We start from the raw sequence: 17,551 nt of genomic DNA on the forward strand, positions 1-17,551 counted from the left end.
AAGCCCTTATGATCCTGGTGGGGAGACAATGTCATCTCCACATAGGATTTAGGTGCCTAGACTCCCACATTCATAATACTCTCAACAACGGCACCTACCTTTAACACAAAGAACTAAAGGAAACAACAACACAGTAGCCTCAAAGCAGAGCGAAATATCTATGAAAGTAATTTAAGCCTTAGAAAAGCACAATCTGCATTACCTTCTTAATAAATGCCACTGAAAACGTATCCCAGGACACTATTCCATGATCCATCAGCTCAACAAAGGCCGTCAGGGTGAAGGACAGCATGTCTCCAAAGCTGGAAAACACAAAGGAGATTAATGGGGATGGGCCCAAGAGCTGAGCCCAAGGACAGGCACAGAAGTGAGAAAGCTTTAGAAGAGTGAATACAACAGAGCTGTAGATCACTAAGAGAAGCAGCTGGGCCACAGGAAACTTCCTCAAAAATGTGAGTCAACGGGAAGGAGGCAGGTGGGCTTTACAAAGAAAGCCAGGGCCTCAGTGGGACAGACCTGGACTCGTACTGACTCTTACTCTGGTGAGCTATGTCACACTGGGCTATTCCCTAATCTCTCTGGGCCTCTGTCTTCCCAGCTGAAAAACTGAAGAGTGATACCTGTTTAACACAGGGCTGCTTGTACTGCACTTAATAACATGTGTAGCACATAAGTATTCAGTAAATAATAGCTGAAAGAAAAACTTCTCAGCCAAGAGAGGGCAATGTGCTTCTTTTATTATTCATGGGTATCTAATAATTAGAAATAATTCTAGTAAGAGTATTAGCACCTTGCAGAGGATCTGGGTGGTCCGTGTGTGTGTGTGTGTGTGTGTGTGTGTGTGTGTGTGTGTGTGTGTGTGTGTGTGTGTGTGTGTGTGTGTCTGGGTGAGGACTTACACACATAGATACAAATATGTATGTAAGTAAGCATATTCATTTCTATGTTACATTGGCCAGCATTTTATCTTTATTATAGAGTATCTGTGAAAATAATGATTATTTGCTGGCCACACCCTTGCTGTGATTTGGAAGGCTGTCAGAAGGGTCTAATGTGTGGGTCAGAAAACAAAACAGAGATCAGACACACTCAGGCAAAAGCACTGTCCTTTTAAAACAGCTCCACCCACGTCCCTGATCAGACAATATCCTGGTTTCTAATGCTCTCAAAACAATACTTAACAGACCCTCAGAATCTTTTATGGAAACTCACCTCTACTGTAAATTATCATCATAATAAATGTTAACTCTTAAGATAAGTACTCTCTCCAAGTACCCTGAATGAGGCCCATCAGGATTTCTGCACTATGTGCAACCTCACAGATTCGTGCACTTGATTAAAAAAAAATAAAGTTGGTTGTTCAGATTTTGAATCTCTAGACTCCTACATACCACAACTGCTCTACTACAAAGGCTCATGGAATGTTTAGACCGAACCCTCCCATCTATTTTCAGCTAACAGAATAGAAAACAGTCTCCTGTTTCTTTGAAAACAGCTTCCTAACTTTCCTTCTTGCCATGGCTCTCAGCCCAGCCTTGGGAATGACCTTGGGAATTCTGCATCACTTCAGAGGCTGTGAGGCTCTCAGGGGAAGACCGTGATCTGAAGTTACCAGAGATCAGAGAGGATCAGATGCAACATGTAGACACCGTTACATGGATGGTGTCTGGAGTGAGACAGCAGCTTCCTCTCCAGTGCTCAGTGGGCAAGTTACTGACGCACGCTGTGCCTCAGTCTCCTTACTTATTAAAAGTGACGGTGGTGGTGGTGGTAATACTCTGCTGGGGATTTCTGGGAGGAACAGAACAAGCTACCCCACCTTCAAGCTCTCCCTGCAGGGTAGCAACATGTGAGTGTTAGCTATGACCATTACATAAAAGTGATCTTCTAGAAAGGTAAGCAAAGTCTATGATCTTCAAATGTTTGCCTTCGTAGTGTCAAGGACTCTCTGTCCTTGGAGCCGGCGGGGGGGGGGGGGGGGGGGGGGCGGGGAGGAAGCAAGGAAAGCCAAACAATTCAGGCCAGAAATACTTTTTTTTAAAGGCTTCTCTGAGTCACAGACTAGCAATACCAATCTCACAGGGGCTCCCTAGGTGGCATGTTCCCCAAAATAAATTCCACACCAGAAAACCCAAACTTACTTAAGGAGAATATATGAAGAGTAGAAAGATGAAAAATGGGTTAAAAAGAGTAGCAAGAAAGATTAAAAAAAAAAAAATCCAGAAACAACTCTCTACAATGAATCACAAGAAAATCCAGACGTCAGATTGTGGGGGAAAAATAAAACAAAACAAAACAAAAACGGGAAACTGCCTCAGGAAAATAAGAGAGCCAGATATAAAAGCAATTAGTAAGATTTATTAATAAAGTGTGTTGGCATGAGTATTACTGTGAAAACGTTATTACATGATAATGTATAGTATTCATAGTAAACAAATTAGCTAATGTATTATTTTATTATAGCATTAGTAGTAACTACTATTAGCTAATTTATTTTCCTTTTAGCTTAAAAAGGGGGAAAACAAGCATATGGTAACTAATCGTTGCCATTTGCTTACACCTGGTAAGTTAAAAGAGCTTAACCGCTAAAAGACTCTCACGTAAACGACACTGGAGATTGGCACCCACAGCTCCTCCATTCAGCACAAACATGGCCTCATGTTGTCACTCACAGTACAAGCACTGAAACAGAGTGACAAAGAAAAGCAAATGCTACTGCCATCAAACTCTTCTTTACATCCCCGGGAGCTAGTGGAGACTGAGAACAGAGATGGTGCTAGTCTTCCTTGACTGCTTTAGAAACAAAAAATAAGTTATATTTTTTTTTTTTAAGATTTTATTTATTTTTGAGAAAGAGAGAGAAAGAGCAAGCGCACGAGTGGAGTGAGGGAGGGACAGAGGGAGAAGCAGACGCCCCGCCGAGCAGGGAGCCCATTGCAGGGCTCAGTCCCAGGACCCTGGGATCATGACTTGAGCCGAAGGAAGATGCTTAACCGACTGAGCCACCCAGGCACCCCCCCCCAAAAATAAGTTATATTTATGCTCTCTAATTATCCAAAGGCAAAATGACTCTGTTCCCATAATCTAAGTGGCCTTAGTAACCCCTAGGGACTGTCCCACTTCCTCAAATGCTCTAGGACTCTGCTCACTGGACTCCAAAGACAGGCTGCAAGGACTTGGGAGGGAAGATGGAGAGAAAGAGAAAGACTATCATTTGGCTTCCAAATCTCCAAGCTGTGCTTTTGGGGCCAGGATTTCCATCTCCACGGTCGCGACGGAGATGGAGCACCATTTCTGCAACTGCAGGTAGGCCTTTCTGTGCTTTGCTGTCATCTATGAATGTGACTGATTGGTAAGTGAGAGAAGCTTCTTCCACATCACACACCAGGGTGCCCAGAGCAGGGATCGCTCCCTTTGTCCATCTAATAGCATTTTATATAAATGTTGTATGATTTATATTCATATTTTATAGAAATGTTATGTAATAACATTTATATACATATTTTAAAATATATTGCATATATGTTATTAGACCATATAATTCTATTTTATATTATATAACAAAGATATTATTAAACATATATGTGTGTTACATTGTCTATTATATTATAAAAATATACACACACACATATATGCCTATATATGTAGTGCATATATAAAATAAATATAATTCACTGTGACTGGTTGCTAGATGGCATACTAGGTTTCCACAAGAGGAATTTTTTTTTTTAAATTCAACCTCAAACCCTCAATCACAAAGAGAAGATGGCCATGCTAAAATCTTGCTACGTTCCAAGTCAAGGGACTCAATCATCTAGTTTCAAATGATGCAGCTATAAAAGCCCTTATCAAACCCCGACATAGATGTTTACTCTCACTCCTAGAGGAGAGACTGAGGCTCCAGAGACAAAGGCGGGATCCAAGGCTCTCTTTCTGAAGTCAATGCCGCATGCACAAGATCAAGGCTAAACGGGTTACTAGTATAAAGCAACCACATGGCGCATGCAGGAGCACTTTTATTTGTTTGCTTTATTTGTTTTTTTATAAAGTGCTAAGCTAAAGATTTCGCAGTACTGACTGCCACAAATTAAGCCGACTGCAAACTTTACATTCTGGTTGAGAGCCATGTCACAGCCAACACACCATGTGTGCTGGAATGATTCAAATAAATGTTTCTCATCAACTCAGTAGAGACCATCTTCATTCCAACTAAATTCAGCCAATCTCAAAGCATTTCAAATTTAAGCTGATAAATTTATAAAAGAACAGTGCTTCCAAATGTTTCGATTGGGTGCCATGCCCAGGGCAGAAGGGGAGAAAGATGCAAGTAAAGGCCACTTTTATAGTTATCAATAAATCATACTCAATATATCCTTAATTCCTAAAGTTAATGAATATAGTTCTGCCCTGCCCTTTGAATTTTTCCAAATGTTTTCTGTTGTATGTGGTAAAAATTAAAAATAAATAAAATAAATAAATAAAACATAAAAGATTATACATTTCTAAATCACCCTTTAGACCTTCCCTTGGCCTTCAGATTCATAGCACGACTTATGTGTGCAAACGTTCTTTCGGCTCCTTAAAAATTTAACTGCGAATCAGTTCTGGACTCTATTCTATTCCTTTGATCTGTCTACCCCCTGATACCAATATCACACTGTGTTTATGACTTTAGAGTAAGTTTGTAGTCAGTTAATGAAATCCTCCAACTTGGTTCATCTTTATTGCTTTTTCAAGACTGTTTTGGCTATTCTAGGTCCTATGCATTTCCTTTACATTTTAGGATTGGTTGCAATTTCTTTTTTAAAAAATCATATTGCAGGGCACCTGGGTGGCTCAGTCAGTTAAGCATCTGCCTTCGGCTCAGGTCATGATCCCAGGGTCCTGGGATCGAGCCCCCGCATCCGGTTCCCAGCTCAGCAGGAAGCCTGCTTCTCCCTTTTCCACTCCCCCTGCTCGTGTTCCCTCTCTTGCTGTGTCTCTCTCTGTCAAATAAATAAATCTTTAAAAAATTTTTACAAATAAAAAAATAAAAAATCATATTGCATTGGGGGCAACTGGGTGGCTCAGTCGGTTAAGGGTCCAACTCTTGGTTTTGGCTCAGGTCATGATCTCAGGGTTGTGGGATTGAGCCCTGTGTCCAGCTCCACACTCAACAGAGTGTCTGCTTGGGATTCTCTCTCTCCCTCTGCCCTTCTCTTCCCCCTGCCGCCCCCCCCCTCAGCTCATGCTCAATCTCTCTGAATGAATGAATAAATAAATAAATCCTTAAATTTCAGAAGTTTGACTACAATGTTTCCAGATAATAATTTTCTTTCTATTTATCCCACTTAGGATAACTGAACTTCTTAGCTCTATAAATTTATGTTTTTCAACAAATTTTGGAAACTGGCATTATTTCCTCAAATATTTTTCTGCCTCATTCTCTCTTTCCTCTCTTTCTGAGATCCCAATTAAATGTTACCATCTCACACATCAATTACTCACTATTAATTTTATCTGTTCTTTGGAATGAGCAATTTATACTGATACATCTTCAAGATTACTATCTCTTCTGACATCTTCAACTCCCATACACTGAATTTTTCATTTTAAATATTATACTTTTCAGTTTTATAATTTTCAATTGGCTATTTTTTATGGCTTCCATTTCTCTGCTAAGACTTCTCAACTGTGCACACATTATACTAATACTTTCTTCTTCTAATATATTTATAAACATTGCTTTAAAATCTTCATTTGCTAATTACAACACCTGGGTCATCTCAGGCTCAGCTTCTACTACTTGCTTTATTTTTTTCTTCTTAAGAATTTTTTTATTGTATTCTGAACATTGGGAATAAAAGACTCCCAAGTCTCAACATCCAGTTTTGTTCTTCTGAAGAGTGTTTTGTTAGAGCAGAAATAAACCTAGCTAGAATCAAACTCCAAATTCTGTAGTGAGTGGCAGTTTAAATCTCTCCGCAATTCTTTCCAATTCCAGTTGCTATTTTTACCAGGCCCTCTGGGGTTCTCACACACATACACATACACACTCACACACATGTACATTCACACTACTGATTTGGGCCGATTTTATAGGTGGTTATAAATAGATATGTAGATGCAGGGTCTCATATCCTGTGAGCTTCCCTTCTTTCATGGAGTCCCCCACCACAAGGTAGATGCTTTGTCAGTCCCAAACTATATCTTCTTAGCAACTTACCAAGACTGAGGCTTTCAGCCACCTCATGCTAATTGGATGAGCAGGTATTTTCAGGCAAAAGCTATGAACACATAAATCTCATTTGAGGCCCGTTTGTTCTTCTGATTGACCTCCCTCTTTCTGTCTACTTTGGGTTGCTATCCAGTTCCTTCAAGCAGTTGTTTTCGGTGTTTTTGTTTACATTACTATGTCCAGATTTTATAACTGTTATCTGTATTAGTCTAATTAAGATATTCTACCATTACCAGAATGAAGGCCCTGAACACTGATTTTGTCTATGTCTGATAAATGAAAATCATGGTTCACATGTAGTCACACTTCCAGCATCCCTATATACCAAAAGATTAAAACTACTGGCAGATAAATTTTAAGAAATTATTTTGGCTTCAGAGCCCCCAGACTCCTCGACATCAGCAAATCATATGAGGTTGTTAGAGAAAAACTCGGTTTGAGTCCCAGCTCCACCACCTTATTTTAACTTCCGTATCAAGGAAATAATACTCATTATACTGATCTTGGGCAGTATTTTTTAATTCACCAGTGTGAATTAAAAGTAATGAGTGTAAACACTGAGACAGTGCCCAGAACAAACTCTTATAAAAGAGGGCTTCTGCTGCCATTACCATTAAGTGTGTCTACTATAATAAATATATATATCAAAAGAACATTTAAAAAATTTTACCCTCAAAACTCAATAGTGCTTTTTACTTTATCAGGTTTTAATAACTAAGGAGTATATACTTTTTTTCTATGTGGGAAGGGTAGGGGAAGATGAATGACTGAGACCAGTATTATACACTGAAGGCAACTGGAATTTTCTCTGAGGACTAAAAAAATAAGGTGCACATTTTCAGATGCTCTTCGGTCTTGCTTCTCAAATTGAAATTATCTGTTTAACAACTTGGCAAAATGGAAATTTGTTCCGCCTACTGTAGAGAGTTTGTTAGACCCTATTTGGACTCACCTTCTTCAGTGGATAAGAAAGGCACTGAGGAGGAAAAACTCTAAGAAAGAAATTCTAAGATCTCCAGACACAATTATCATGCAATTCACTTGACAGGTGACTGAACACTTTCTAAGACTCCGAGTAAATAATTTTCATACCATACTTCAATCCTGAATTTTTTTTTAATGTGCATCTTTTTCATGCTGAGCCATTGGATAAAATCAAAGACTTTTAACTTTGAACATCACACAGGCCACAAAAAAGGAAGTTTTGTTTAAAGTAATACATAAAATTATGCCTAGCCTTGCTCCAGGAGAAGGATAGCAATTCTGATGTAATTAATTTGTGGCTACAAACATAAAATATCCTTTCTACAACCAAGCAAAAAAAGGGGGGGCGGGATAAATTTTGGAAGAACCAATTAATAAGAACATCAAACAAGGAAAGAAAACCACTTACTCAAAATATCTAGATGCATAGTTATACGGTCAGTCAGAGGACAGGGTTTAATTATGCAGAGAAGAAGGAAGTGTTACATCATCTATATTAATTGATCATAAATTCTTACCAAGGCTTCATGATCTTCTGCAACTTCTGGTATCGTCTGCAAAATTTGAAAAAAACCATATGAGGAGCTTGTTTGAAAGCAATAATTTTTACACAAAGAACATATCTTGAAGAAAGCTCAGGATTAGATATAGGGGAGATTTAACTACCATGATGTAAAGGACTTTATTCATTTCAAAACATTATTCAAAGTAATAAACTGGTGTTCCCCACTGATAAGAAACAATCAAAAGACAGGGATTAAACCACTGTAACCAAACCATTGCATTTACTTAAGAGTAAAGGCAACCAGAACACTCCATTTGGATCAGAGTGGGTATATGTTCAATGGGGAGAAAATCCCTAGATATAAGACTGGGCATATTTTTAATGAAAAAAAAAAAGATACTAGACCAGTTCTTAAGTATAATCCTGACAGTGAATAAATAATTGATTATCTTTCTTTGGGAAAATTCTAATTCTACTTTGCCCTTTCTTGAGAAAAGATTGCCTCTTTGCAGGGAAGACATCACAAAATACTGCAAGAGTCTTGGACAACAGATGGAACTCTGTGATGGCAGCCCGCAAAAAAACGGACCAATCTCATCTGCAAGAAAGGACAACTATGTTTCTTAAAAAACTGGGGTCAAGAAGATAAGGAAACAAGTGACATTCATCCCATCAAACCACTTCCCATCTCTCCAGTCTGCCAAATTTCTCTGGCATTAAGTATGTCCTTCCTTCCCTCTGTTTTGAATACCCTTCCGCTCTAACCAGCTTGTTCAACAAGCTAAGTTCTACTCCAAACTCTCCAGATTGTAGGCTCCTCTGGGAAGACTTCCTGACCTCTGATTTCCTTGACCAGACTGAGGGTGGCACTCACACCTGCACTCGCTGGAAGACACATTAGCTGTGGTATGACTTAGGTAGGACCCCTCACTGTCCTTCCAGCTTCCTGAAGGCAGGGCCTTAGCACTGTGACTGAGTACTATAATGTCAGGCATAGGCAGAGTAGATGCTAAATAAGTAGTAGATGAATGATTTGGCTCTTCAGATGAAGTGAAGTTTCATTTTCATCCACATAAAATGTAACCACTTCAGAAACCCAACTGACCACAAGGAGATCAGATCTTGTCTCTGGTAAGTCAGGGGAGGGGGGGGTGTTGGGGGAGGAAGGGTAAAAATGTATATAGCCATCTTCTTCCCCCTCCCATCCCCCTCCTTTACCTGCCTTTGGGGGGAAAAAAAAAATATTAGCTTCCTTCCCTCCCTCCTTCAAAAAGCCACTGGGCAAGGTGAAAGTAGTAGGTGACCGACCAACCACAGAGAGGCAGACCTGAGCAGAGGTTGGGCCCTCTCGCAAGGCCTGAACACCCCTGTCCACTAAAAGGAACTGGGCTCCTTGTAGAAATGACTCCCACCAGGACTGCGGCAAGGAAAGCTCTAGATAAGCCTGGAACAGCTCACGGAGCCAGAAAGAAACGAAATGCTCAAAGAATAATGGGAGACAGGTCAGAAGGGCACAGAAGGCTGCCTGAAGCTTCCACAGCCAAATCTGGGACAGACCAAACACCAAAATAAATAACAGTGACAGATCACACCTTACTGAATTAAACAGGACCGAATGAGCCCACGTTGTTTCAAAGAGTGGCATGCTGGTATTGTCGCAGAGCCCAACCTCTCGGGGGAAACACACAAACCTGATTTGTACTGTTTTCTGTCCTCCATCCTGCAACTACTCCAAAATTACTTATTAATTACAAAGTGGGGTAAACATGTTACGGTAGAGACACCTGGAAGGCACTCTCTGAAGTGGTCAAAGTGAACACCAGTAATAAGACACACGGACATCGTGTGTCATCCACAGGATGCAACAAAGAAAACCACAAGCATCAGTGATATTCCAGCCAAAGACGTATATAAATAGGGGTTTACAACAAGAAAACAATACAGGATAAACCTGTAAGAAAAAAAAAAAAAAAACTGTTCCAATGGGAAACTGTGCTTACTATTCTGAGTTATCAGATGCCAGCCCAGTTGTCTCTAAGTTGTAGGTAACTGGTGAATATGTACATTCTGTCCCGTCTTGTAGTGTTTTAATGGACTTCCTCCTTGCAGATAAAAATCCAGTTTTGCCTCCATTTGCGATTCATTTCAACATCCCTTTGCGCCATATAAATTGGTGCCCTTTTGACTTTTCCTTTGAAACCGTTAAAACATCTGCCTCGTTCCCTCATATCACAAGAGTAAAATTGTTTTAACACATGTTCATTTTTATATCTGTATGAGAGTCACGCTTTTATCTTTTCCTAAAAATCACCTGTAATGAACTACCTTTTAACAAACCCAAACTGGAGGGTATTCTAAAAGTGGCTGACCTATCATCTTAAAAAGTGCCAAAATCAGGAAAGAAAAGGAACCCCTAGGGAATAATTCCATACAGAACAAGATTAGGAAAAGACAGGACAACTGGTGCAAAGGTGCTATCTGGACACAACAGAGACAAGTGTGAAACTTGATATTGCAACTCCTCCAGTAAGTAGAGAACTGTTCAGTTAATTAAACAAGGAGGCCATTAACTGATGTGGCCCTAAGGCCAGAGGCCGGTGTAAGCAAACCAAAACCTAAGCCTGTAAATGCTGCAAGGTTACAAAACAAACAAACAAACAAAAAACCCAAAACATCCATATTTATGGATGACCAATCACAAACATCCAGCTAGGCTCTAAGCTGCAGCCAATCAAATAATTGCTTTGCTTTGCTTCCTCCCCTTCTCTATAGAAGTCTTTCCCCTGGCTCCTGCAGGTGCAGCGCTCCTAAATACTTCCAGTTTGGCACTGACTGCTTCTAATTGGTTTCTGCTCAAATAAATTCTTAAAATTTTAATATGCTTCAGTTCATTATTTAACAGAATCGATTCAAAATAAATGTGTATGTGAGGTGTGTATGTGTGTGCATGCATGTGTGTAATATATAAAGCTATCACTGCAACTTTTCAAAATCGTTTTCTGGCCTGGTGCCTGAGCACCTTCAGGTTTTTCTATGTGTTCCACTTGCTGTAGCAGACTCTGGCCTTGGAACATTCTCCCTGACCAGTGCTTCTTCTCAACTCCCTCTCAACTTTGGGTTCAGATTAAAAATAAACAAAGAGGAACTTTTTGTTATGATGTCTCTTTTCCTAACTGAGGTTCCCTCTCTCCCTCTCTCTCTCTCTCTCTCTCCCTCTTTCTCTCTCTCTCTCTCTTTCTCTCCATATACCCATTTTTAAAAGAAACCTGACCAGGAACAAATGGTTCTAGAAAGGCTGAAGCCTCTCACCAGAGCCCAAGGTATGGCATTCTCTTCCCCAGGCAGAAGATAATCTCTTCTCTAAACAGGCTGTGTGACCTCGTCTCATTTCCATTTTCATTTCCAGGGTGACGCCGCATAATTTGTGCATGCACACCCTGAATGCCCCTGTTAATCACTACCTTGAGAACGTGTAGATCCCACCTCCCTCTATATTCCCATCAAGCAGAATGTGCCGAAGAATGTGTTGTCCAGCCTTCAGGGTCAGGGGCTCCCGGGATTGCCCAACCCAGAGCGTCTCCTTTGTACCGAAGGGTATCCAGATGGCAGGGCTTGAGCTCCTTGGAACACTGCCATGCAAGAAGGGGGAGGCCAAAGACAGTTGCCAGGCTAAGTTGCTGTGTTGTCAAAGCTTGCTGCATGAAGATCCCGGCAGTGGATGCTTTGTTCACTGCTTCTGGACTCCTTGTTTATGAGTTTCCCCAATAAACCTGTGTCTCGACTGCTGCCTCAGGGTCTTTTCTTTGGCCTCACTGGACCATCACCCACCCTTGACTTACAGTCTGCTGGGGTATGGCTGCGCAGATGGACAAAGACCCACAGACAAAGGAAAGAGCGATGGGAAGGGGGGAAGATCCAGTGTAAGGAATTTTCTGCCACACAACCGCTGACAAAGCCCCAGAGGATTGACCTCTTTGGCGTTTGTGATGCAAATTTCTGGCCTGGCCCCAGAAGGGCTGTTCCAGTTGGAACTCCCTGAGCTTGGCTGAGTGCAGAATCCAAGAAATCAGGCAGATGGATCTGGGGAGACCCAGCAGCCTTCACAGCTGGGGCCCCGCCGACCATACAGAGCAGCTTCTTTTTGGTCCAGGGAGCTGCTTGCTCCTCCCTGTGGCCACTGTCCAAGGTGAAGTGCAGGACGCGCACTGTGTGACCTGTACTTAGCTGCTAGACAGCGAGTCGCTCAGCAACTTGGCCTGGCTTGGACCTTCCAGAACAGCCAAGGTTTATGAGAGACACTAAAGTCTTAGAAACAAGAACATTAAGTTAGAGCTGATACTCTACGTCCGTGGAGGTTAACAAAGTTACTTTCAAAAAAACAAAGTCCTCTTTTGTGTGAAGATGAAAGTTCAAAAAAGGTCACACATAGTCCGAAACTGTCATATCCACACACCTCCTCCCGTGTGCCTACACCATGTCAGAAATACTCAGCATTCAAGTAATGCACACTTTACTAAATGAATAAAATCTGCAAACCCATTGTCAACTGTGGGTGCTAGGCAACATGAAAGCCAAGACATCATTCAGGTGCTTAATTCAAGTCATACGTCAATTTTCACATCTCCTAAGGAGTGGCTATAGCTCTGATTCTGGCCTGGAGAAAATGATTCGAATAATGAGAGTTTCATATGAAACTGTGTGTTAATGAATGATAACAATTTTTATAAACACAAACACACATAGCTATACATATGCACAAAAGTCCTCATCTGTGTCCATGGAGAGAGGACTAATAATTTATACAATTAATATTGTTTGTTTTTAGGACAATTACTTGAGAGCTTTTTACATATCTCTCAAATAAACTCTGGGACTCTCTCCACTGTTCCTGATACCGCCGAATTTTGGAGAGATGACTTCAACCAAAAAAAATAAAAAGCACTTGTAAATTCCCCAGATCAGTGAGAACACCTCAACTATCTCACTGCTATTTTTCTTAGGAAAGCTAGAATCCCTGAGGGACCACCAGCCCAGTACTGGCCAGGGTGTTAGAAATGGACAGATTCTTCCACAAGTGGTAAAGTATAAATGAGGCGATTTCAGTGAGCTACAGGGCTGTTCTTATTTTTAAAACAGCTTTAAAATGTGTATATACTTTGAATCAGGAACTGTATTCCAACAAAATAATTTAAATATTCACAAAGATTTTACTAGAAGAAAAACTGATTAGAGAATGTGAAAAAGACCCCAAGACAATGGAAATGTCCAACTACAGTGGATGGTTAACTTTACTGTGCACGTCCTTCAAACTGTCACACTGTCCCTCAACTGTACCTCAACAAAGTTTTTTTAAAATGAAGTAATATACAAACTACAAAAAGGATGATGGAAGTAATATTAATTACATGGAAATATTATTAGGTATAAAAAGCAGACTACAAAGAGTATGAACATTATAACTCTCCTTTTGCAAAGCCTGCGTGTGTATATCTAAAAGAAATACAAAAAGGGGGCGCCTGGGTGGCTCAGTCAGTTAAGCGGCTGCCTTTGGCTCAGGTCAAGATCTCAGGGTCCTGGGATCGAGCCCCGCATCGGGCTCTCCACTCAGTCAGCGGCAAGTCTGCCTCTCCCTCTCCCTCTGTGATCTCTCTCGCTTTCTCCTCTCAAATAAATAAATAAATAAAATCTTTAAAAAGAAAAAGCAAATAAAAGAAATGCAAAAAGGATATACACCAACAATGTTAAAAATGTCTCTGGGAAGGCAGATCACAAATGATTCTTATTTCTCCTCCTCTGTTTACTTATATTTATTTTTTAAATAATATAATTTTTTTTTTATTAAGGAGAGAAAGCTAATTCAAAAGACTGTCTTGAGTTTTTTTATAAATACATGAATTTAACTGTTTTTCTCTCTTGACTCTTCTGACCAGGGTGGTGCTACAGCTTACTCATATTCCAACAGCGTAATTTTCCTGTCACGTAGCCAAGTGGGAAGGAAACTATAAGAATCCTGCCCTTTCGTTCTTGGAAATGTTCCTCCTGTTCTTCTGTTCAGCACTGGAAGGACACGGGATAAACTGTCCACTTGACTGTGTGCGTAGAGGCGGAGACAAAGAACATGGGGTTTTATTGAAAGCCCAAGAAAGGCAGGGTTATTCACTACATTGGACTTAGGGTGGCAGGTATGATTTTTTTCTTTCAATTAAAATAAAATATCTCATTTCAGAGAGACCTTTTTTGTTTATTGAGATGTAACTGGCATACCATATTATGTGAGTTTCAGGTGTACAACATAGTGATTCCACATTTGTATACATTGTGCCATGATCACCACGGTGTCTACTTACCATCTGTCACCATACAAAGTTAATACAATATTATCGCCTACTTCCCCCATGCTGTACGTAACATCACGGTGACTTATCTATTTTATACTTGAACATTTGTGCTTCTTGATCTCCTCCACCCATTTTGCCAATCCTCCAAGCCCTCTCCTCTCTAGCAACCACCAACCTGTTCCCTGTAATGATAAGTCTGGGTTTGGTTTTTGTTTTGTTTTTTAGATTCCCCGTGTAAGTGAAATCATGTGGTGCTTGCCTTTCTCTGACTTATATTACTTAGTATAATACCCTCTAGGTCCAACCATGTGGTCACAAATGGCTGAGTAGTATTCCATTATACCTCTATTTCTCATCTTCTTTATCCATTCATCCATCAGTGATCAGTAGACATTTAGGTTGTTTCCATATCTTGGTTATTGTAAGTAATGCTGCAATGAACATAGGAATGTGTGTATCTTTTCAAATTAATGTTTCCATTTTTTTTTCAGATAGACACCTAGTCACTGAATTGCTGGATGATACGGTAGTTTTAATTTTAATGTTTTGAGGAACCTCCACACTGTTTTCCAGAATGGCTGCACCAATTTACATACCCACCAACCGTGCACAAGGGTTCACTTTTCTCCACATGTTCTCCAACATTCGTTATTTCTTGTCTTCAGTAGTCATCCTGACAGTTGTAAGTTAACATCTCATTGTTGTTTTGGTTTGCATTTCCCTGATGATGAGTTACATTGAGCATCTTTCAAGTACCTGTTGGTCACCTGTATGTATCCTCTGGAAAAATGTCTATTCAGATCCTCTGCCCATCTTTTAACTGGGCTGTTTTTTGTTATTGAGCTGTATGAGCTCTTTATATGTTTTGGATATTAACCCCTTGAGAAGACTCTTAATACCCACTTTTAAAAAAGCACTGTCCATTCCTTGACTTTCTTTACCTGACACCATTGCCTTGCTCAGATTGAGCCAACACGTTTCCCCTGCAGCTTCACTTGCTTCCACACATATGTTTCAAGCTTAAACTAGGAATGGAATTTCAAAATTCCACAAGGATGGAAAAATTCAATTCAGGTTTGAAACACTGTGCTCTGCCAAAGTGACTCTCTCATTGCTCCTATGTTGCCCATTTTGCCCCACGGCCCCTCCCGGGACCAACTGGAACGAGAGACCTTGAGTAACGACAAGCAGGTGACTAATCCCTGAATCTCATTATGGCTCCAAGAAAGGGGAAAAATTCCAGGTACATTTATTTCTTCAGTGTTTCCTAAAAATTTCCACAGGTCCTGCTTAGGCAACCTCTGCCTTCCCCAGCTGGAAATCTGCCCAGGAGTCATGACTAACTGCATTCCAAGTTGCAGGATCTATTTAATTTGTACAGTTTCTATTCCCAAAGTTTCCTGTTAATTAATTAAAGTCTTGCTGTAAGTTCAATTGAGAAGCCAGGTTTCCTTATAAGAAAAATGTCTTTCTCTCATCTTTTTAATCTGAGCAAAAGATCTGAAAAATAGCTGGGCATCAAATGAGCAGCTTAACATGAGCTGCAGGACCCAGCAGAAGAGGCAGGAGGCTGCATGGCTCCAGCGCCTCCTTCCTCCATCCCCGAAAGTAGCATGACTTTGAACTGATGCGAGACGGTGAGGAGGACACCAAACATGAGCCAGAGAGACACCATTCCTTCCCGTAACAAAGGGCAACAAGAAAGCATAAGAGATAAATGCAAACCGGAAACTCACCCAAGATCTGGCCTTGAGTCGTTTGTCTGTCTGAAACCCGGCTGCATGGAACAAATCAACATGGCTTACGGATTACAAATTGTTAAAATACTAGTAACTATAACACGCTTTTCAAAGAAAGGAATTCAATGACTGCAGTTCACATAAAGCACACGCGGTGTCAACATCCTCTCTGGTTATCCATGTGTGACATGGAGAAAGAATTCAGACGTGCCTCCCCAGTCCTCAGTCTGGGGAGTAGTGGTTCTTTGGGGCCCCTCTACAGGTCGAGATGAGTTACAGAGCAAGGCAATGACACAGATAATAAGTAGTAATGTTGACAAGACAAATACATAGCATCAGTGTTCACTCTTTTTCTTCTCAAGCAGAAAGGGCAGTGTCCCTTTGAGGAGTGTTCAGGCTAAACTGTGTCCCCTTAGAATTCCTTTGTTGAGTCCCGACCCCCAGTCCCTCAGAATGGGACAGTAGTTAGAGACAGAGCCTTTAAAGAGGGGATGAAGTTAAAATAAGGCTGTGAGGGGTGTCTCCTAATCCAATCTGACTGGTGTCTTTATAAGAAAAGGAAATGTGGACCCGCAGAGAGATGTGAGGAATGAGTGGAGGAAAGACCACGTGAGGGCAGAGCCGGAAGGCGGCCACCTGCAAACCAAGGAGACCACAGAAGAAACCAAGCTGCCAAAACCTGGATCTTGGACTTCCAGCCCCCGTAACTATGAAACTATGAGACAATAAATTTCTGTTGTTTAAGCTACCCAGTCTTGTGATATTTTGTTATGGCAGCCCTAGCAAACAAATCTAATGGAAACTAAAAAACAAAACAAAAAACAAAACTGAAGCTCCTAACATGCGTTTTTCCTCATTGTCAAAATGCCAGCCTTGGAGGTCCCAGAGCTCAGCCCCAGATCTCTATTCAGGGTACAGATCACATGGACCCCTGCTTTTAGTGTATTTCACACTGTAATTGCAATTATGATTGCAATTCTGCTAAATGTGGAAGCATTAACACAATATCATTCTGAATGTTCAAATGCGTAAGCCCCTGGATACTCAGGTATCCATGGCAGAAGCACCGAGTATTAGCAGGCTACATTACGACCCGTTCTAGTACATTGATTGCTTTTGATACATCAATGGCTGGGACTCGGATAATAATTGTGGGGGCGTTTTTACATTTTCATTTAACATGCTGTAAATGTGACTGAGGCTGAACCCCCCAGGGCTCACTGTCCCAACAGAATCAGTGATGGGCATGAAACAGGACCTTCTGTATGTGGCAACCACATGAATTCGTCCAAAGTGACCAGTGAAGGTGTTTATAATCACAACTCCCACTCCCCTGCTCATTCATAACCAAAGAATGAAGGATCAGATACATTCCACACTAGACCTCAGCCTGGAGCTTCCAATACAGGTAAAACGTTTTCTCCTTTTCCTTGGTCAAGCCCCTGAGATCCAAAAATTTATTCAACTTCCCTTGAGCCGTTTCAAACTCCAACTCCAATTTATAGAAGGCACACCCGGATTCCCGTAACACCCAGAATTTGAGTTTCCCTCTCTCCTCCAAGTTGATGTTCACCAAAAATTTAATGAGCAGAGTTTTAACCCTCATTAAAAAAATAAACGATACCTGTCTACAATCGACCCTTTCCAAATCACCCAAGCCTGCTTGCCGATAAAAAAAAAAAAAAAAGAATTTGTCACTAGTGCCACCTGCAGAGGCCACGTGTAGGAGATGGAAGGAAGGAATGAACAAAAGAATGAAGGAAGGGAG

General features: G+C 40.8%; 1 protein-coding gene across 7 annotated transcripts in view; it reads right to left on the minus strand.

Moving 5' to 3' along the window:
- ELMO1 (engulfment and cell motility 1) overlaps positions 1–17,551 on the minus strand; it is a 553,802-nt gene that overhangs the window by 345,285 nt on the left and 190,966 nt on the right. For all 7 annotated transcript variants that reach the window (XM_027573071.2, XM_027573068.2, XM_027573074.2 and 4 more), the window contains 2 exons: positions 7,720–7,755; positions 203–302 (listed from right to left, as the gene is read on the minus strand). In XM_027573071.2, the coding sequence (XP_027428872.1) occupies positions 203–302; positions 7,720–7,755 (136 nt within the window). The remainder of the gene's footprint in view (positions 1–202; positions 303–7,719; positions 7,756–17,551) is intronic.

This window comes from Zalophus californianus, chromosome 12 (assembly GCF_009762305.2).
Source record: "Zalophus californianus isolate mZalCal1 chromosome 12, mZalCal1.pri.v2, whole genome shotgun sequence".
In the NCBI taxonomy this organism is placed as follows: domain Eukaryota; kingdom Metazoa; phylum Chordata; class Mammalia; order Carnivora; family Otariidae; genus Zalophus; species Zalophus californianus.